Source organism: Gossypium hirsutum, chromosome D05, assembly GCF_007990345.1.
Source record: "Gossypium hirsutum isolate 1008001.06 chromosome D05, Gossypium_hirsutum_v2.1, whole genome shotgun sequence".
NCBI lineage: Eukaryota > Viridiplantae > Streptophyta > Magnoliopsida > Malvales > Malvaceae > Gossypium > Gossypium hirsutum.
In genome coordinates, this window is record NC_053441.1 from 12,217,187 (window position 1) to 12,233,717 (window position 16,531).

Here is a 16,531-nt window from a genome sequence, read left to right on the forward strand (position 1 = left end):
CGATATAAATGAATCGCCTTAATATAAATATAGATATAAATTTAATATGAGAACATATGTTAATCTCTCTCAGTTCTTTGTTTTAATAAGATGAATTAAAAGCAAAAAAAAAAAACTTAAACTGCGAACAAAAATTTAAATCCCTAAAATCTAAAAATTTGAATAAAAAGTAAATGATTCGAGGGTACGCAGATCTCTTCATGAGTTCACTGATTTGGTATTTAATTAAGGAATGAAAATGTAGGAAACCAAATTTAAAAGTAAAAATAAATTTCTCTGAGTTGGACTTAACCCTCGGCAGCTTTAGTTGATGGTCTACTAAAAATAGCAGAGCAATAATACAAGCCAATACGAAAAATTAGCACAATAACAACAACAACAAAAATTCAAAGCCATTACGAAAAACGGACGAACGGACGCTATGATGATAACAAAGCCAATACGAAAATTTTGCACAACAAGAGCTCCCACCATCATACCACTAAAAATACTTTGCCAAAAACCATCCCCAGGCCTCATTAATGGCGGTGGCTAGGTTTTTCAGGCTATTTCCCCTCTTGTTGTCGTCATCTTTCGTCGTCCTATCGCCATTGGCATCTTCTGCGTCGGATTCCGAGGCCTTGTTGAGGCTCAAGGAATCTTTAATCAGTGCCGGTGCTCTTGATTCTTGGGTGCCAGGCTCCAACCCTTGCAATGGTTCCCAAGGAACTTGGGAAGGATTGCGTTGCTCCAATGGCGTCGTCACGGGTTTGCGTCTCGAAGGGATGGGATTATCGGGGTATATCGATGTCGAAGCGTTGGTTGAGATCCAGGGTTTGCGTGTTTTCAGTGTTGCTAACAATTCTTTCACCGACGTCATTCCCGAAATCAATCGTTTGGGTAGTTTGAAGGTATTGTTCTTGTCGATGAATCAATTTTCGGGTGTGATTCCGTCCGATTATTTTGACAACATGGGTTCGCTGAAGAAAGTTTGGTTATCAAACAACAAATTTACGGGGAACATTCCAGTTTCATTGTCTCGTTTGTCTCGTCTCATTGACTTGCATCTAGAAAACAATCAATTTGGTGGACAAATTCCGGCTTTTGATAACCCAACTTTGAAGTACATCAATGTATCAAACAACCAACTCGAAGGTGAGATTCCTTCTAGTTTGTCGAAATTCAATGCAGATTCGTTCGCAGGGAATCCGGGACTTTGCGGAGAACAGGTCGGCGTTGAGTGTAGCAAGGCAGACCAGCCAACTCCAAATGATACTTCCAAAACCATTGTTGCTGCATTGATTACGTTAGGAGCCGTTCTATTTATCGCGGTTATATTCTTTGCGTTTCGATGGAGGAAAAAGAAGCAACAAAACGATTTAAAGGAGCTAAAAACCGGAAACTCTACTGACGCAGTGGAGGTGCCGGTTTCCGTTATAACTGATAAAAAAGAAGAAAGCGTAAAGAGTGCATGCTCGACCCGCAAAGATTCTAATCCTGGAAGGCTCAGCACTGTAACAGAACTAGTCATGGTGAACGATGAAAAGGGTGTTATTGGGTTGCCAGATTTGTTGAAATCCGCGGCGGAAGTGCTCGGAAATGGATCGTTGGGGTCTTCTTATAAGGTTAAGATGACGAATGGAGTGGCATTGGTGGTGAAAAGGATGCGCCAAATGAATGCATTAGGGAATGATGCGTTTGATGCAGAAGTTAGAAAGCTCGGAAATCTACGACACCCTAATGTTTTGCCACCTTTAGCTTACCATTACCGTAAAGAAGAAAAGCTTTTTGTCTACGAGTACTTTTCTAAAGGCAGTTTGTTTTACCAATTGCATGGTATGAATCATCTACATCTTTTGCACCTTTTTTTTTATTGGGTATCTTTTGCATTTGTTCCTTAAACGCAATACAATACCATTCATGGGTTCTAACAGAAAAAAAAATGAAATCATCCAGGTGATGGTGGGAAATCTGGTGGTGAACTTGATTGGCCTACCAGAGTGAAGATTGTGCGAGGAATAGCGGAGGGACTCGATTATCTCCACAAGGAATTTCCTTTACGTGACGTGCCTCACGGTAATCTCAAATCAAGCAATGTTCTACTCGGCCCCGATAATCATCCATTTCTCTCGGACTATGGATTTCACCCATTAGTAAACATCGACGGTTTACAGGCCCTATGTGCTTATAAAACCCCAGAAGCCGTGCAACAAAAAACAGTATCTCCTAAAAGTGATGTATATTGCCTAGGAATCATAATTCTGGAGATCCTCACAGGAGAAATCCCTTGCCAGTGTCTTAACGATAGCAAAGGCGGAACTGATATAGTCCAATGGGTGGCGTCCGCATTTTCAGAAGGGAGACAGGCTGAGTTGCTTGATACAGGGATGGAGGGGTGCCGAAATTCAGTGGGCAGCATGGAGAAGCTCCTTCGTGTAGGCGCACTTTGCACTGAAACTAGTCCCGAGAAGCGATTAGACATTAAAGAAACCATTAGAATGATAGAGGAGATACAAGTAGAAGGAAGCGTAGAGTGAGTTTTGGATTTTGTGATTTGAACTTAGTATATAATTCTGAACGGAGATTGAGTTGCAGTGGCTTCAACAATGCCATTACTGTAGAATTTTTAGGTTTCAATTAAATTATTGGGTTATTATCACAGTTTAAACCTTTTTTTTATTATAACTTTGATCTATATTATAATTTAAAATATTTTAATTTATTAAAATTGACACAAGCATACAAATTAATTAATTCAATTTTATTATAATTTATTAATAATAAAAGTAAAGTTGCTGATAAATTGATATTGTTACCATTGTAAAGCTTAAATTTAAGCATGCTCATGTACATAATACAATATTATCAAAATTAGATCAGATATAACAATTCAACTAAAAACCAATACCTTTAACAATAAAAAAACTCAAAACATAAAATAAAAAACCGCCTGAATTGAAATTTACAGAAGCAACGATGTTGGGTTTGGTAATTTTATAAAATTTAAGTAATAAATTTTAAATAATTAATTATGCTTCTTAAAAAATAAAAAAATATTATTTTAGTTAATCATTACGTAGAATCAAATTATTATAACATAAACAAACTAATAACTGATACAATCAAAACTAAAATCAACAAATTCAATTAAACCAATCATGACAATTGCAGATGATGGCACTCGAAAACCTACACATATAATTGGGTATGGTAGATCTTGAACTTAGATACAAGATCCAAGAATTTTGCCTTTGCCAGTAGAGCTAAGGCGTCATAACATGTTAGATTTTACATGAAAAATAAAATTGTACTTAAAATAATATCTATTACTTTGTTAAAGTAAAGCTCTTTTGAAAATAGAAAAACCTATAATTCATTGAGTCTTAACTCAATTGGCATGAATAATATTGCCAATATAGAAAAATGTAAGTTTAAGTGCGTTGAGGTGCATTATCCTCCTATTTATGAGTTAGGGAGGGGCTATGAGTAGTTTTAGACATTATGTTAGAAAGAATAGAAATTATTAGAACCTATAATGAGATTATTAAAAAAAACAGAAGAACCTTATTGATATAACATCGACAATTGAAAGATGTAATCAAAATATTTTAAAAATTGAGACTAAGTTAAAATGAATAAAAATTTAAAAATATTTAATACTTCTTATGGTCACTCCAACAAAAGGTCGGTACATGTGGGAGAAGCAAAACCAATCGTGCAGGGAATGTAAAATATGGGCCTTGGACCCATTAAAACCTTAAAAACAAGGGCCGCTTGGGTTAGGTTTGGGACCCATTATCTTATAATGTGAGCCCACCCAAAATTCTATGATTTCAATTAAAAAGGCAGAAGGAGCTGAATTCATGCCAATGGCGCCGGTAATTGACAAAAAAACATCCTCCCAATCGGCGGCGAAGACAGGAACCAGGAAAAAAAAAGAAGAGAAAGTCAATTGAAAATCATACAGTACTACAATAATGATAATGATAGCAAATAAATTAAATAATCCTCCAAAAATTCCACAAACGAAACCTACTTCTCTATTTTTTTCTCAAAAAATTCAGGTTCAGACAAAAATCCCCATTAGCTGCCATACTGGATCACACACACTGCATTCTTTTCCCAAAAAGAAAAAGCTCTCTAGAAAAGCAAATCCTCCGCTGGTCCAGACAATGACCTCCACCGTTTACACCGCCGTAGACACCTAAAGCTATAACCTTTTTGCAATATTATTGCTAAAGAAATCGAAGAAATTGCAAATTTAATTATTTTACTTTTGCTAAAACCTTTTTCCAGCATTCAAAAAGGAAAGGAGGAATTAAAAAAAAATTCTGCAAATTTTACATTTTCTATTTTGGATTCCTGAAAGATAGTTATGGAGACGCCGGAGAATAATAGGGGCTACGAATCGGCGGAGAAAATAATCTTACGGTGGGATTCAACGGCATCGGAGGAAGGAAGAGAGAGGATGATCTTCGGTACGGATCGTCAAGAAGCTGATGTTTACCTCCAAGCTGTCGATGAAATCCAACGGACATTATCCAGCGCATCAATCTCAGACTGTTCCCACAACGTCGACGCCGATGATCAGTTAAAAGTCAACACCACAATCCAGATCGCCATGGCTCGTCTCGAAGACGAGTTCCGCAACATCCTCATCATTCACACTTCCGCTTTAGAAATCGATTCCCTCTTCGATTCATCGACGTCGTTTTCATCATCTACTCCCACTCATCACGAACTCGAAGATGATGAAGACTGCATAAGCGACGATAGTGGCAGTAGTAGGAACAATCTCCTTCAGCTTCACCACTGTGAATCTTCGGATAGCTCGACTTACCGAACTTCGAGCAGCATCCGAGAAGTGGATCTGATGCCGGCCGAAGCGATTTGCGATTTACAAGCGATTGCGATGAGGATGATTGCGGCTGGGTACTTACGCGAATGTATTCAAGTGTACGGCAGCGTGAGGAAATCGTCCTTTGACTCCAGTTTCAGGAAACTCGGAATCGAGAAGCTAAGCATAGGAGATGTCCAAAGGCTTGAATGGGAAGCTCTGGAGGGTAAAATTCGGCGCTGGATTCGAGCCGCCAGAGTTTGCGTCAGGATTTTGTTTGCGAGCGAGAAGAAGCTTTGCGAGCAAATCTTCGATTGTGTGGGAACGGATATTGATGACGCGTGTTTCATGGAGACAGTTAAAGGGCCTGCAATTCAGTTGTTTAACTTCGCAGAAGCCATAAGTATAAGTAGGAGATCTCCTGAAAAGCTTTTCAAGATACTCGATTTACACGATGCTTTGATGGAGTTATTGCCTGATATTGAGGCGGTTTTCGATTCGAAATCATCGGATTCAATTCGAGTTCAGGCTGCCGAGATTTTGTCCAGGTTAGCTGAGGCCGCCCGGGGGATTTTATCTGAATTTGAAAACGCAGTTTTAAGAGAGCCTTCTAGGGTCCCTGTCCCTGGTGGGACGATTCACCCTTTGACAAGGTATGTCATGAACTACATCAGTTTAATATCTGATTATAAACAGACATTGATTGACCTTATAATGTCGAAACCATCGACTGGTTCGAGGTATTCTGGTGATCCATCAACCCCGGATATGGAGTTTACTGAGTTGGAAGGGAAAACTCCTTTAGCTTTGCATTTAATTTGGATTATTGTGGTTTTGCAATTCAATTTGGATGGGAAGTCCAAGCCTTACAGAGATGTATCTTTGGCACATCTGTTTATGATGAATAATGTTCATTACATTGTACAGAAGGTTAAAGGGTCACCCGAGTTGAGGGAAATGACTGGGGATAATTGTTTGAGGAAGTTGACTGGGAAGTTTAGGCAGGCCGCCACGAGTTACCAGAGAGCAACCTGGGTCAGTGTTTTGTATTGTTTGAGAGATGAAGGGTTGCATGTGAGTGGGAGTTTTTCTTCTGGGGTGTCCAAGACTGTATTGAGGGAAAGGTTTAAGACTTTCAATGCTATGTTCGAGGAGGTTCATCGGACTCAATCCATGTGGTTGATACCCGATGGTCAGCTTAGGGAGGAACTAAGGATTTCTATATCCGAGAAGTTGCTGCCAGCATATCGGTCATTTCTGGGGCGGTTCAGGAGCCAAATAGAGAGTGGGAAACACCCTGAGAATTACATCAAGTACTCAGCTGAAGACTTGGAAACTGCTGTGTTGGATTTCTTCGAGGGATACCCTGCGTCCTAGCACTTGATCATGGATGCTTTGTAGAAACTAGGAGACATTCTTTCAATTCTTTTGTGGAGGGTATTCGGGTGATGGTGGTGCTGGTAAATCTGTGGCTGCCTTGAGCTCTCCAATTTGTTTAACAATTGTTGATCGAATCATTTCCACTGTTGAGGAAGCAACAAAGATCAGGTGTTAGCATTCCAGAATAGCCAGGCCTCCTGGAACCTGAATGCTTTCTGCACCGTCAGCATTATGTTGGTGTTTTTTTTTTCATTTAACCCCATTCTAAATTTTGTTCCATTTGTTCATATGGTTATTGTTGTATTTGAAACTTGTAATTCTGTACGTGTTTTAATGATATGAGAAGCATTTTGCCCCCTGTTCAGATGTTTTCTCACACTGGGTTGATCACAATTTGATGTCTGCAACTTGGCTAAATATGAAATAGTTGGCCAAGAGAACTGAGTTTTTCTTGAAAAATTCAACCATATGATGGCTCCCTAGGCAGGCCTCTCAAAAAGCTCCATTATTAGACAACTGCCAGATAAATATTGGTCCAGGAAAGTTCCTCAAATTCCCAATCACAAAACTATGTTAAGGTTTAGGAACCAAAGATCAGCCCAATTTCAAAGAATAGTTGATCTGAAATTTAGCAATCATGGACGACTGAATGGATCTGAAATTTAGTCTCATTTAGTATATAGTTGATTTATAGTTACCTTTTAAGAGGTGATATATAAACTTTAAATACCAGCATTTACAATCCTTTCCAATATTCTCAATTGCTGGAACCTCCTTTATATTGTCATGGTACATGCTTTCCCGGTTAAGTATGGTATCCATTGTTCTGCAACATTAGTAGATAATGTTCGATACAAAAAAACATGTTAAATAACATGTCACAAACTATATTAACATTAAAAAAAAAAAAGGCATACTAGGATTGTCTATTCCCCTGGTAACAACTAACTGATGAAAACTTTTGGGGTAAAACCAAAAAAATATATAAAATATAAAATCAAAGGAGGGAAAGATAAAGCTCAACATCTGATGTTTGGTTGTAATGGTAGCCACCCTGATATCATTACAGTTCAAAAAAAAAAAAGTGGGATCATTGTTACAACTATAACAAGGCCTTGATTTAAGTGAATCCGAGTATTGAATCGAGTTCTAAGAATCACAGATTCACAGGTGGGGTTTCTATGTCACTCTGTCTTGTCTTCTTCCAAATCACCATTAGAGGATGCTCCATTGCTGCCCTGCACCGTTCTAGTTTCTGGTGCAGTTCTAAAATCTTTTGAAGGTGTTGGAGAGGGTTTTATGAGTGTCAAATTAGTATCATCTTTGTCAAAATCTTCATTTGCTTCACCAGAGTAAGCATACCTATTAAGATCGGAATAACAAAAACAGTGAACGTATAAGAAACTGCAAAGACATTGAAATAAAATTCTCAAAGATCGACACTGAAACTAAAATATGCGGGAACATCAACCACAATATAAAACAGCCATACATCTTTAAATTCCGTAACACAGAGGAACTAGCTACAAATTAAACAAGTAATCAAGCCTACACAGACATCTCAAGTTGCCGAGTTTTACCTTTATTAACGATCAGGAAATATGTTAAACAATTGAGGGTGTGAGTATGAAGTTTTTTCTTCTTTCATTTTGAATGTCCATAAAACAGTTCATAAACAACCGTAGCAGAAAAGGAAAGGCAGAAAGAGAAGCTTAGGGCTCAATAAGTTAGATATTTACCGCGTAGAATTCTGAGAAGGAGCCCAAAGAACACAGATGACACATAGCAGAGAGAAAGATAAGATTTGCCAGAAGGCTGGGATGATCCAAGCATTCTGCCACTGCTCGTTGTAAACATCATTTGCCTTGAAGTAAATCTGAAAAGGCAGAGTTTCGCAGTTGTAAGGTGCAGCAGGTTTTTGATAATGATGCCATTTCTAAAATGCTATATTTTCGTCACACTATATGTTGCAGTTTTTGATTACTCTACCTTATACTTCCCATCATAAAGATACCAGACTGCACTTAAATTGCTAGCATGTTCTTTGCTTTCTTCTACATTATATGCTGAAGTCTATTGATAAAGCAGCCTAAAGAAAGCATCAAAGATAATGGACTTGATTTACCTCGTAGCAAATCCAACCGACAGAGACAATAACTGCTACTGCCAATGCATTTGTGAACTTCCTGTATATATCCAGCTTTGCCACCATCCTTCTTGTCTGTTGCATCCATTAGTGAGAAAATTTCATATATTGTTATTAACTTGATCTGCTGATGAAGTTGAAGAAAGAAAAAGAATACCTGAAGTTTATTTAAAGTTGAAGAGAGTGAAGTAAATATCCAAAGAATGAAGAAGGCATCTAAGATTGCAACCGGAAGAACCAAAAATAGTCTTGCCTTTCCAGAAAGATCACTCACAGCACCAACATTTTCTACCAGCTCAAGAATTTCAGATGCCAGAAAGAAGGTTGCTCCAAGCATGGTTACCTTTGAAGTAAGGCCACCAAGAGTAGGTCTCACAACACCATAACCCATGGAAACCATCAAAATAATAATCCGTGCAATGGTACGTTTAATAGTATCAAAGGTGACTGCCCACATGGTGATTCCAACAGGCCTGGTTCCACTCCCATTGAACTCAGCGTAATCAAAATACCAAAGAGCCATCTCAAGCATGCTAAGGGTTATCACTAATGTTATACAATTTTGCAAAGGAAGAACTTCTCTCCAAAATCTTGCATATTGCAGGAACCAAAAGATTCCGAGGATCACAAAAGCGAGGGACATGAAGCCATAGAAGTTCATCAAAGGTGCCATTCTACCAGGCAGATAGCCAGTAGGGTTTTTCCATACAGTTTTCCCTTCAACAGTCAAATCTTTAAGATTTAAATCACAGTGAATGAAGTACAAGTTATACATCCCGGTTTTAGTAATTTGTATAGATTTTAATGGCAATGTTGTAACCTCATCATCTTCACTAAATGAGACGCTGAACACTTTAGGCCAGCCAGGATTCTTTGTGGAAGGGCGATGAATAATTTCTCCTTCTGAACAGACACCGAGTTTTGCAAGATCTGAGGTGCAACAAACAGCTCTTTGTCCCCCATAAGCTGAACCCCCAATCGCCTCTCTATCTTCCACCTCAAAAACGATTGCTTGGATCGAGTGTGAGCTAAAGTTAGAAGATTCTTTGGGTCTACGGAATGTAATTTTCTCAAAACTGTTTCAAGATTTAGCCACAAATTCAGGATGCAAAAAAAGGCGAAAGAGGAAAATCTTCAATGTTCCTCAGCTTTCAAATACGAAATACATGTCGATAGCAATTTAGGAATGTACTAAAAAATAACCTTTTTTTTAGCCTCTCTAATAGTTAGTACTAAGTCAAAATTGACTTAAGCAGACCACTGAACTAAAGAAATTTCAGCAAGATTGAGAAAAAAAATTAGATCTTTCATTCCTTTAGGTTCAAAAAGTTTGATATTTTTGTTTCGTTTCACTCAAAATATAATGAACTTCAAATTTGTCAGCACTGTTTCAACTCAAATTCGTTTTGCCACCCAATTCTAATTCACTAGATCCTACCAATTCTCAAATCCCACACAATTCAAAACAAAACCCCACTAAAATCATCAGAAAATTAAAGAGATCTAAAATCTATAATCAGCAGATAGTTCATTAAAAATGTGAACTCCAAAGAAGAAAGAAAAGGGAAATCGAGAAATTACCGGACGAAAGAGTCACCAGCAGTGGCAGTTACGTTGTGGGTGTCAGCAAAAGAAGAATAAATGCCTTCGCTACCACCATGGACGACGAATGCATTGCCTTTACTGACGAATTTCTGTCCATTGTACTCATGAACTGAAGCTTCACTGAAGAAAACAAAGCAGAAAAACGAAAGGTATAGTAGGAAAAGAGTATTTCGAAGCTTCGGCATTGCTATCCAAAGTTCTATTTATTGAACAGAAAAGAAAAGTGGATACTTTGGTTGGATCTGCTGACTTGCAGAGTGAAATGAGAAATTAGTTCCTTCAGGGGACAGCTAGTGACAGCTAAAAGACCAAAGTAAAAGGAGCTGGTAATTCGTATAACTAGAAATATATAGTGGTAAGAGTGAGAATGATAATATACAGTGGGGAACTAGCAAATTTCAAGACAATTTCAATCCTGACCTTCTGATATAAATACTTCTGGGTCAAATGTAAGATCATAGAGCTTTTACCATGACTAGAATCTTGTTCCCAATAATACTGTTTACTTTTGAACTTAAGTTTAGTTTTGCTATTATTCCCTATACTTTGCAAAAATTGTGGATTTAATCCATGTACTTTAATTTGGTCACTTTTGGTCCTTGTACTTTTTAAAATTTAAAATTTCAATTCTCACCAAATAATAACTATTAAGTTTATTAAGTTTTGTTATTTCTAAAATCTGATATGCCAAATATATTATCATATATGTAATACTATGTCAGCTTATTATTTTCATATATTATTCACTAAAAATTCAGTTAATAGATTAACGACTACCATTTGCGTCAAAACTGAAATTTCAAAATTCACTACTTAGAATGATCCAATTAAAATATAAACTAAATTCTCCAACTTTACGTATAGTACATGATTAATAATTAAATTTAAACAAGCAAACTTAAGGATTATTGTTTGGGTAGGGAATTAAAAAGTGCAGGGACTAAAATTGGCCAATTCAAAAAGTACAAGTATTAAAATTGATCAAATTAAAGTACAGAGGCTAAATCCATAAATTTTGCAAAATACAGGGACTAATAGCACAATTTAACCTTGAACTTACTTCCCACTATGTAGTGTTAATTTTTTGACTGGGTCGCCTTGAAAGTAGAAAAGAAACTCCTCCTCCTTGTTAATCCTTTCTCACTGCCTCTGTATTTTTGGTCCATCTTCGTGCCAACAATACTGTCTTCGAAGTTCCAGAGTTCTCATTCTTTCCAACCTGATGTTTGTTTTTCTCATTTTCCTTACCATGCGTTGGCTTTCAAGTGTTCCCCGTAAATTAGCCTGAATTTTGATCGAATGCGACTGACCCTGTGGATTCCAGTTCTTGATTCTTTTGAGTTTTTTTCTCAACAACTTTTTTTTTTATACCATTTCCAATTAAACGGAAGAACTGTACTAGCGATCAAACAGTACATAAACCCTTTCTTTTTGTTTGTTTTTCTTAAAGAGGCCTTACTGGTTCGCTGCCTTTATTTTATGCAGACACCCTTGTCTAGTCTAGCGGCAAATACCAACAGACGAAGGTTTACTGTTGTGCAAAGTACTTATATCAGAGAACACACAATAACTTGAAGACTTCCCATAAGTGAAATATCTTACTAGTGTTTACTAAAAGCAAAAACAAAACTAAATTAAAGGCAGGTGCATTGTTTGCAAATGTTACAGAACCGAATGTTGAGAACGGAATGAGAGGAACAAAGAGAGATGGACCATCTTCTAGCCTACACAACACATCTCCTACACCATCAACCGCCATAAAACTTGCGGATCACTAAAACGGGATGCAGGAAACCTGAGTTACTCCAAATCAAGGAACTCCATTCTTTTCCTCATTGTACCTTTAAGATCTGTTGCTTCCCTTTCTGCTTTCTGAGCCTGCATAAGTTACAATGCTATTTATTAATGAAACTCAATATCCAACTACAAAATACTTAACATATATATCTATTTAATAAACTTTTTCTTTTTGCCAGAAAACAGAACAATTAATTGTGTTCAGACATTTAGTTTAATTGATACGTAAAATGTACTAGAAATCTGTATATGTATGTATGCATGTATGTATAATGGGCATCCGGTGAAACATTATTACTCATATCATTAGGAACCATGCCAATCCCTCCCAAGAAACTGGGTTCAGAGATGAGGTCTGGTACAATGAATTTCTTTCGAACTTCAATTTTTCTTATGGTTTAATAAGTTAACAAGAAAGTTAACCCCATATTGATAAAAATACCATCAAAAGAACAGACTATAAGTACAAACATCTATCAGCAATGAAGATGATAATTCTCCAAACAAATGATTTTCCATATTTTACCATTAAAAATAGTTAGAATTTCCTTAACTTATTCTTCCTTATTACAAACACCAGAATTTATGGACAGAAACATAAGAAATACCTGGTTAAGCTCCCCATTTACCCACATCATTTATCAGCACAGGATCATTACCTTCCACCATCCCCATGCTTAAAGCTTAAAAGTTAAACGTATCTAAGAATCTGAACATCTTGATTTCAAAACTTATCAATACTTATGCTTTTGTTTTTCCACATAGAAACATTTAAGATATATATATTTTTTGGTTGGGGGGGGGAGGGGTAAAGAAGATGAGGAACTTATGGGTATTCAGTGAACCAAATATTTCTTGGGGAAACTGTTATAACAAAATGACTTAAAAACTTACCCTTCTAATTTCTGCAACAGAAACATGAGTCATATGCGGAGGAAGTTCCTCTCTCTCCAAGTCCTAACACATCAAATGCAAATTACAGACACCAAAATGAGATTACAAATTAAAGCAAAAGGCTCATGGAAGTCAATGAAACAAGATAGCTTAGCTAAGTCATACTCATACCAGTTCACCAATCAAGACAACATTTTCCCCACGGATTACATAGAGACCTAAAGGGATGTCACAATAAAGGTCACCAACAATAACCCTTTCACAAGCACCCTCAAGAACAGCATTGGCTGAAACAAGTTTAAAATTTTGAGGAACAGATAAAAATGGTAGCATGTCAAGCCCAGAAGAGTTAGGTGACAAGAACTAGGTACCAAATTGATCAAATGAACGTAATGTTCCCATGAGCTTCCGTCCATCTCGCAGCAGAACTAAAAGTTTTCCTGCATCATATATGAAAGAGTGAGATGTCAGCAACTGGCAACACAGAATAGTCTCCAAACATATGTTTGAACTTAGACTCTAATACTACCTCTGAATGCTCTACAAAAGATCTATGCTTTGCAGAAAACGACGACTAAAATAATGAGATGTCAAGGAAATTTGAAAACCTTATTTTAGAAAGCTCCAAAAAAAAAAAAGAACAATTAAGCATAAAATCAGACAAAATTCAACACAGTCCATCAGCATATCATAATTTACATGGCTGATAAAAATGACTATCAATACAATAATTATGCAACTGGCCAATTCCTTGAAAATTGAAAAATTACAGTTTTCTTCCGCATAAAATCCCGAAGATTTATCCATCTCCAAATCCTACTTAATCCTTATAGAATCAAATCAAACTTCCAACTGATAACTTATCCAAACTTTTTGTTGACTAAAAACTAAAACATGAACCATCCTAGAAAACATCATAAACAAAATCCAAATTCCACAGCAGATTGCAGAATAGTAAAACACTTAAATGAAATTAACCATACATAAGAAATTCAACAACCCATCATCATATAAACATAAGGTAAGGCAGAATAATTACAATTACTAAAAATCTTCAAAGCCAATGCCAAAACAAAACAAGACAATTTCTGCAAATAATTAATCCCAAGACACCATATATTTAACAGCAAAAACAAAAGAGAGAGAGAGAGAGAGCATACTGTCAAGATAACTGGCAAGAGAAGTAGAAAGGTAGATATCTTCAGGGCCTGCCCAAGACATTGATCACTTGTTTTTTCGGTCTCTCCAAAAAAATTACGCTAAAAATACACCTTTCAAATACCAATTACCCAAATATGGCATTGGCTATTCAAATTCTTCCCTTTTAAATCTAACCCCGAGCTCCAGAAATCTAACAAATAAAACCCCTCCAAGAAAAACAAAAGCAACCCAAAGCCGTAAATATCACGAATTATCCAAAAACCAAAGATTCCAATAGTGGTAGATCCAGTAAAACCCTAACTGGAAACCCCTCGGAAATTAAGAAATTGGGGTTTCTTTTTCTCTTCCGGTTTGAAGGGACCAAGTGAGGTTGGAGTAAAAATATATATATGTCAGAGCACTTAGATCCAATCTCGCCGGAAGAGAGAGAAAATTGAGAGGAAGCCCGAGAAAATGCGGGAAAATTAAAGGAAAACGGATTGGGAATTAGGTTAAGTTGTTGCTGTTAAAGATCCCCTTTCCTTTTCTTTACATAGAATTAAGAGTAAACTATATAATAGTCACTCAACTATGACTTTAGTTTTATTTTAATCACTCAACTACTAATTTTTAAGATTTACTTATTTAACTTTTCGAAATTAAATATTTTGATCACTTCTTCAAGTAATTTTTTTATTAACCTAATAAAAAAATTTAAATCTTCAATATTTATACATTTTATCAATTTAATCATAAATCTAAAAGGTCAACAAATTTAACCTTCAATATTTATAACATTTATCATTTTAGTTCAAATTCTAAAAATTTAATAAATTTAATTTTTAACATTTACAAATTTTGTCATCTAATTATAAAAATTTCAAAAAAATAGTTTAAAATATTTTTTAATGCATCTCCAAAACCCACCAAACAAAAAAAATACTTAACACCATTTTTCTTTTATAAAAAGAACATAGAAAAGTTTTATAAAGTTTAAATTCACAATTAAGCGTTCAAATTTTTGTTTTATTTATTCCAATATAATTGATGATTATCAAAAATACTTTTCATTGTGTAAAATATGATCAATTTGTTAACAAAAAACTTCAAGTAAATACGTAAAATTTCCAAATATTCTTTTAAAATTTAAATTTAAATTTTTATATTTTAATTTTGAGACGACTAAATTTACTTAAAAAATCATATAACATAAAAAATTTTTATATTTTCAATTAAACTCTATTTAAAAAAATTCATTAAATATGAAACTGTAACAGCCTAATTTTTAGTAGTGTCGGAAACAGTGATTCGAGATCACTAAATCCGACCAATGAGTTTTAAAATCTAATAAATAAATACATATGAGACAAGTGTGATTATAGAATAATTATTGAATTAGTAAATTTTGTGATTTAAAAAGAATTTAATAGGTAAATTGGGTCTAAAATGAGGTATTGAGACCTCGAATTCATAAGTCGAGCCATAAATATTTTTATAAATATTTATGAAGTGTCATTGAGTTAGTATAAAAGTTTCATTAGAAAATTTTAACGTTTGGATAGTCAATTAACTAAAAAAGACTAAATTGAAAATAGTGTAAAATTTATTAAATTGTGATTAAATAGCTTAAGTGACTAATAATGAGGGGTTTAAAAGACAATTAGGCCCAAATTATATGGGCTGGATGGTTGGGCAAGAAAAATCAGTAAGAAAGTAAGGAGAAACAATGGCAAAATTTAAAACTTTACAAATTAAATATATAAAACAAAGACAAAAGTGAAGAATCTAGAGATTTCTTCATAATTTATCAGAAAAAACACCATAGGAGGTCAGAAACAAGCTTATTTCTCATATTTTTATACCATGTGAGTTCAATTCTTTCTTTTTCTTTGAAATTTTTATGTCTTGTGACTTTTACAACTAGGTCCAACTATTGAATTCATTAGTTTTTGATTCCATGGGTGATTTTGTAAGTTACCATGAATAATTTCTGGAATTTTATGATGAATTATTATATATTTTAAGTTTTAATTTCATTATATTATGATTTTATTAAGTGATTTTAGTAGAAAATGATTTTTAGGACCTAATTGTGAAAAAGTTAGAAATTGGAGTTTTGTACTTAAATTCTGAATATCAAAGGCTGTATAGAAGTCTAAAGTGATTAGATAAAGTTCTATTGGAGAAAAATTTTGTTCAATTAAAGTGTTAATTGAGTAGGGACTAAATTGTAAAAATTGTAAATTTTGGGGTCAAAGTGTAATTTTGAAAATTGAAGGGCATAAATTGCGAAGTGAATTAGTATTGAATTAGATGCTAATAAATGGAAAATTTTATATTATAGATCAGGAATTCGAAGATAAACACGGAAAAGAGAAAATATCAAACTAGTCCCTAAACTTTTACAACTCCAACAAATTGGCCCAGGTAAGTTCATACGGCTGAAATTTTATGATTAATTGTTAATGTGGTAATGACATATTGTATCAATTCATATATTGTTGTTGAATTATGATTATGGTAAAAATGAGAAAAAAAAATGAGATTGTTAATTCAAATTATGGGATACGTAGGATTGAGTACATACGTTCGGTAATCAGTGATGAATTGACGAATAAGTCCATGGTGAATCTATGGCAAATTGTGAAAAGTAGGTATGGTGTTTTAGTGAAGAAAATCATACTGAATTGTGAAAAGTAGGTATGGTGTTTCAGTGAAGAAAACCATACTGAGTAGTGAAAAATAGGTATGAT

The 16,531-nt window shown here is 35.1% G+C and overlaps 4 protein-coding genes across 4 annotated transcripts; 2 read left to right on the top strand and 2 right to left on the bottom strand.

Moving 5' to 3' along the window:
• The first annotated feature begins 420 nt into the window (after positions 1 to 420).
• Positions 421 to 2,640, top strand: LOC107902713 (pollen receptor-like kinase 3). The gene is made up of 2 exons (XM_016828847.2): positions 421 to 1,815; positions 1,936 to 2,640. Exons 1-2 carry the CDS (start codon positions 522 to 524, stop codon positions 2,514 to 2,516), a joined length of 1,875 nt encoding a protein of 624 aa, XP_016684336.2. The 5' UTR covers positions 421 to 521; the 3' UTR covers positions 2,517 to 2,640.
• Positions 2,641 to 3,839: 1,199 nt separating this feature from the next.
• On the top strand, positions 3,840 to 6,560 carry LOC107906056 (exocyst complex component EXO70A1). The gene has a single exon (XM_016832902.2). It carries the CDS (start codon positions 4,355 to 4,357, stop codon positions 6,191 to 6,193), a length of 1,839 nt encoding a protein of 612 aa, XP_016688391.2. The 5' UTR covers positions 3,840 to 4,354; the 3' UTR covers positions 6,194 to 6,560.
• A 603-nt stretch (positions 6,561 to 7,163) lies between these two features.
• LOC107906054 (transmembrane protein 87A) lies at positions 7,164 to 10,415 on the bottom strand. The gene is made up of 5 exons (XM_016832900.2): positions 9,924 to 10,415; positions 8,500 to 9,418; positions 8,322 to 8,417; positions 7,936 to 8,072; positions 7,164 to 7,558 (listed from the first exon to the last, which is right to left on the bottom strand). Exons 1-5 carry the CDS (start codon positions 10,130 to 10,132, stop codon positions 7,381 to 7,383), a joined length of 1,539 nt encoding a protein of 512 aa, XP_016688389.2. The 5' UTR covers positions 10,133 to 10,415; the 3' UTR covers positions 7,164 to 7,380.
• Positions 10,416 to 11,532: 1,117 nt separating this feature from the next.
• LOC107906055 (sm-like protein LSM1B) lies at positions 11,533 to 14,345 on the bottom strand. The gene is made up of 5 exons (XM_016832901.2): positions 13,799 to 14,345; positions 13,010 to 13,078; positions 12,810 to 12,925; positions 12,639 to 12,701; positions 11,533 to 11,825 (listed from the first exon to the last, which is right to left on the bottom strand). Exons 1-5 carry the CDS (start codon positions 13,857 to 13,859, stop codon positions 11,748 to 11,750), a joined length of 387 nt encoding a protein of 128 aa, XP_016688390.1. The 5' UTR covers positions 13,860 to 14,345; the 3' UTR covers positions 11,533 to 11,747.
• Positions 14,346 to 16,531: the final 2,186 nt, after the last annotated feature.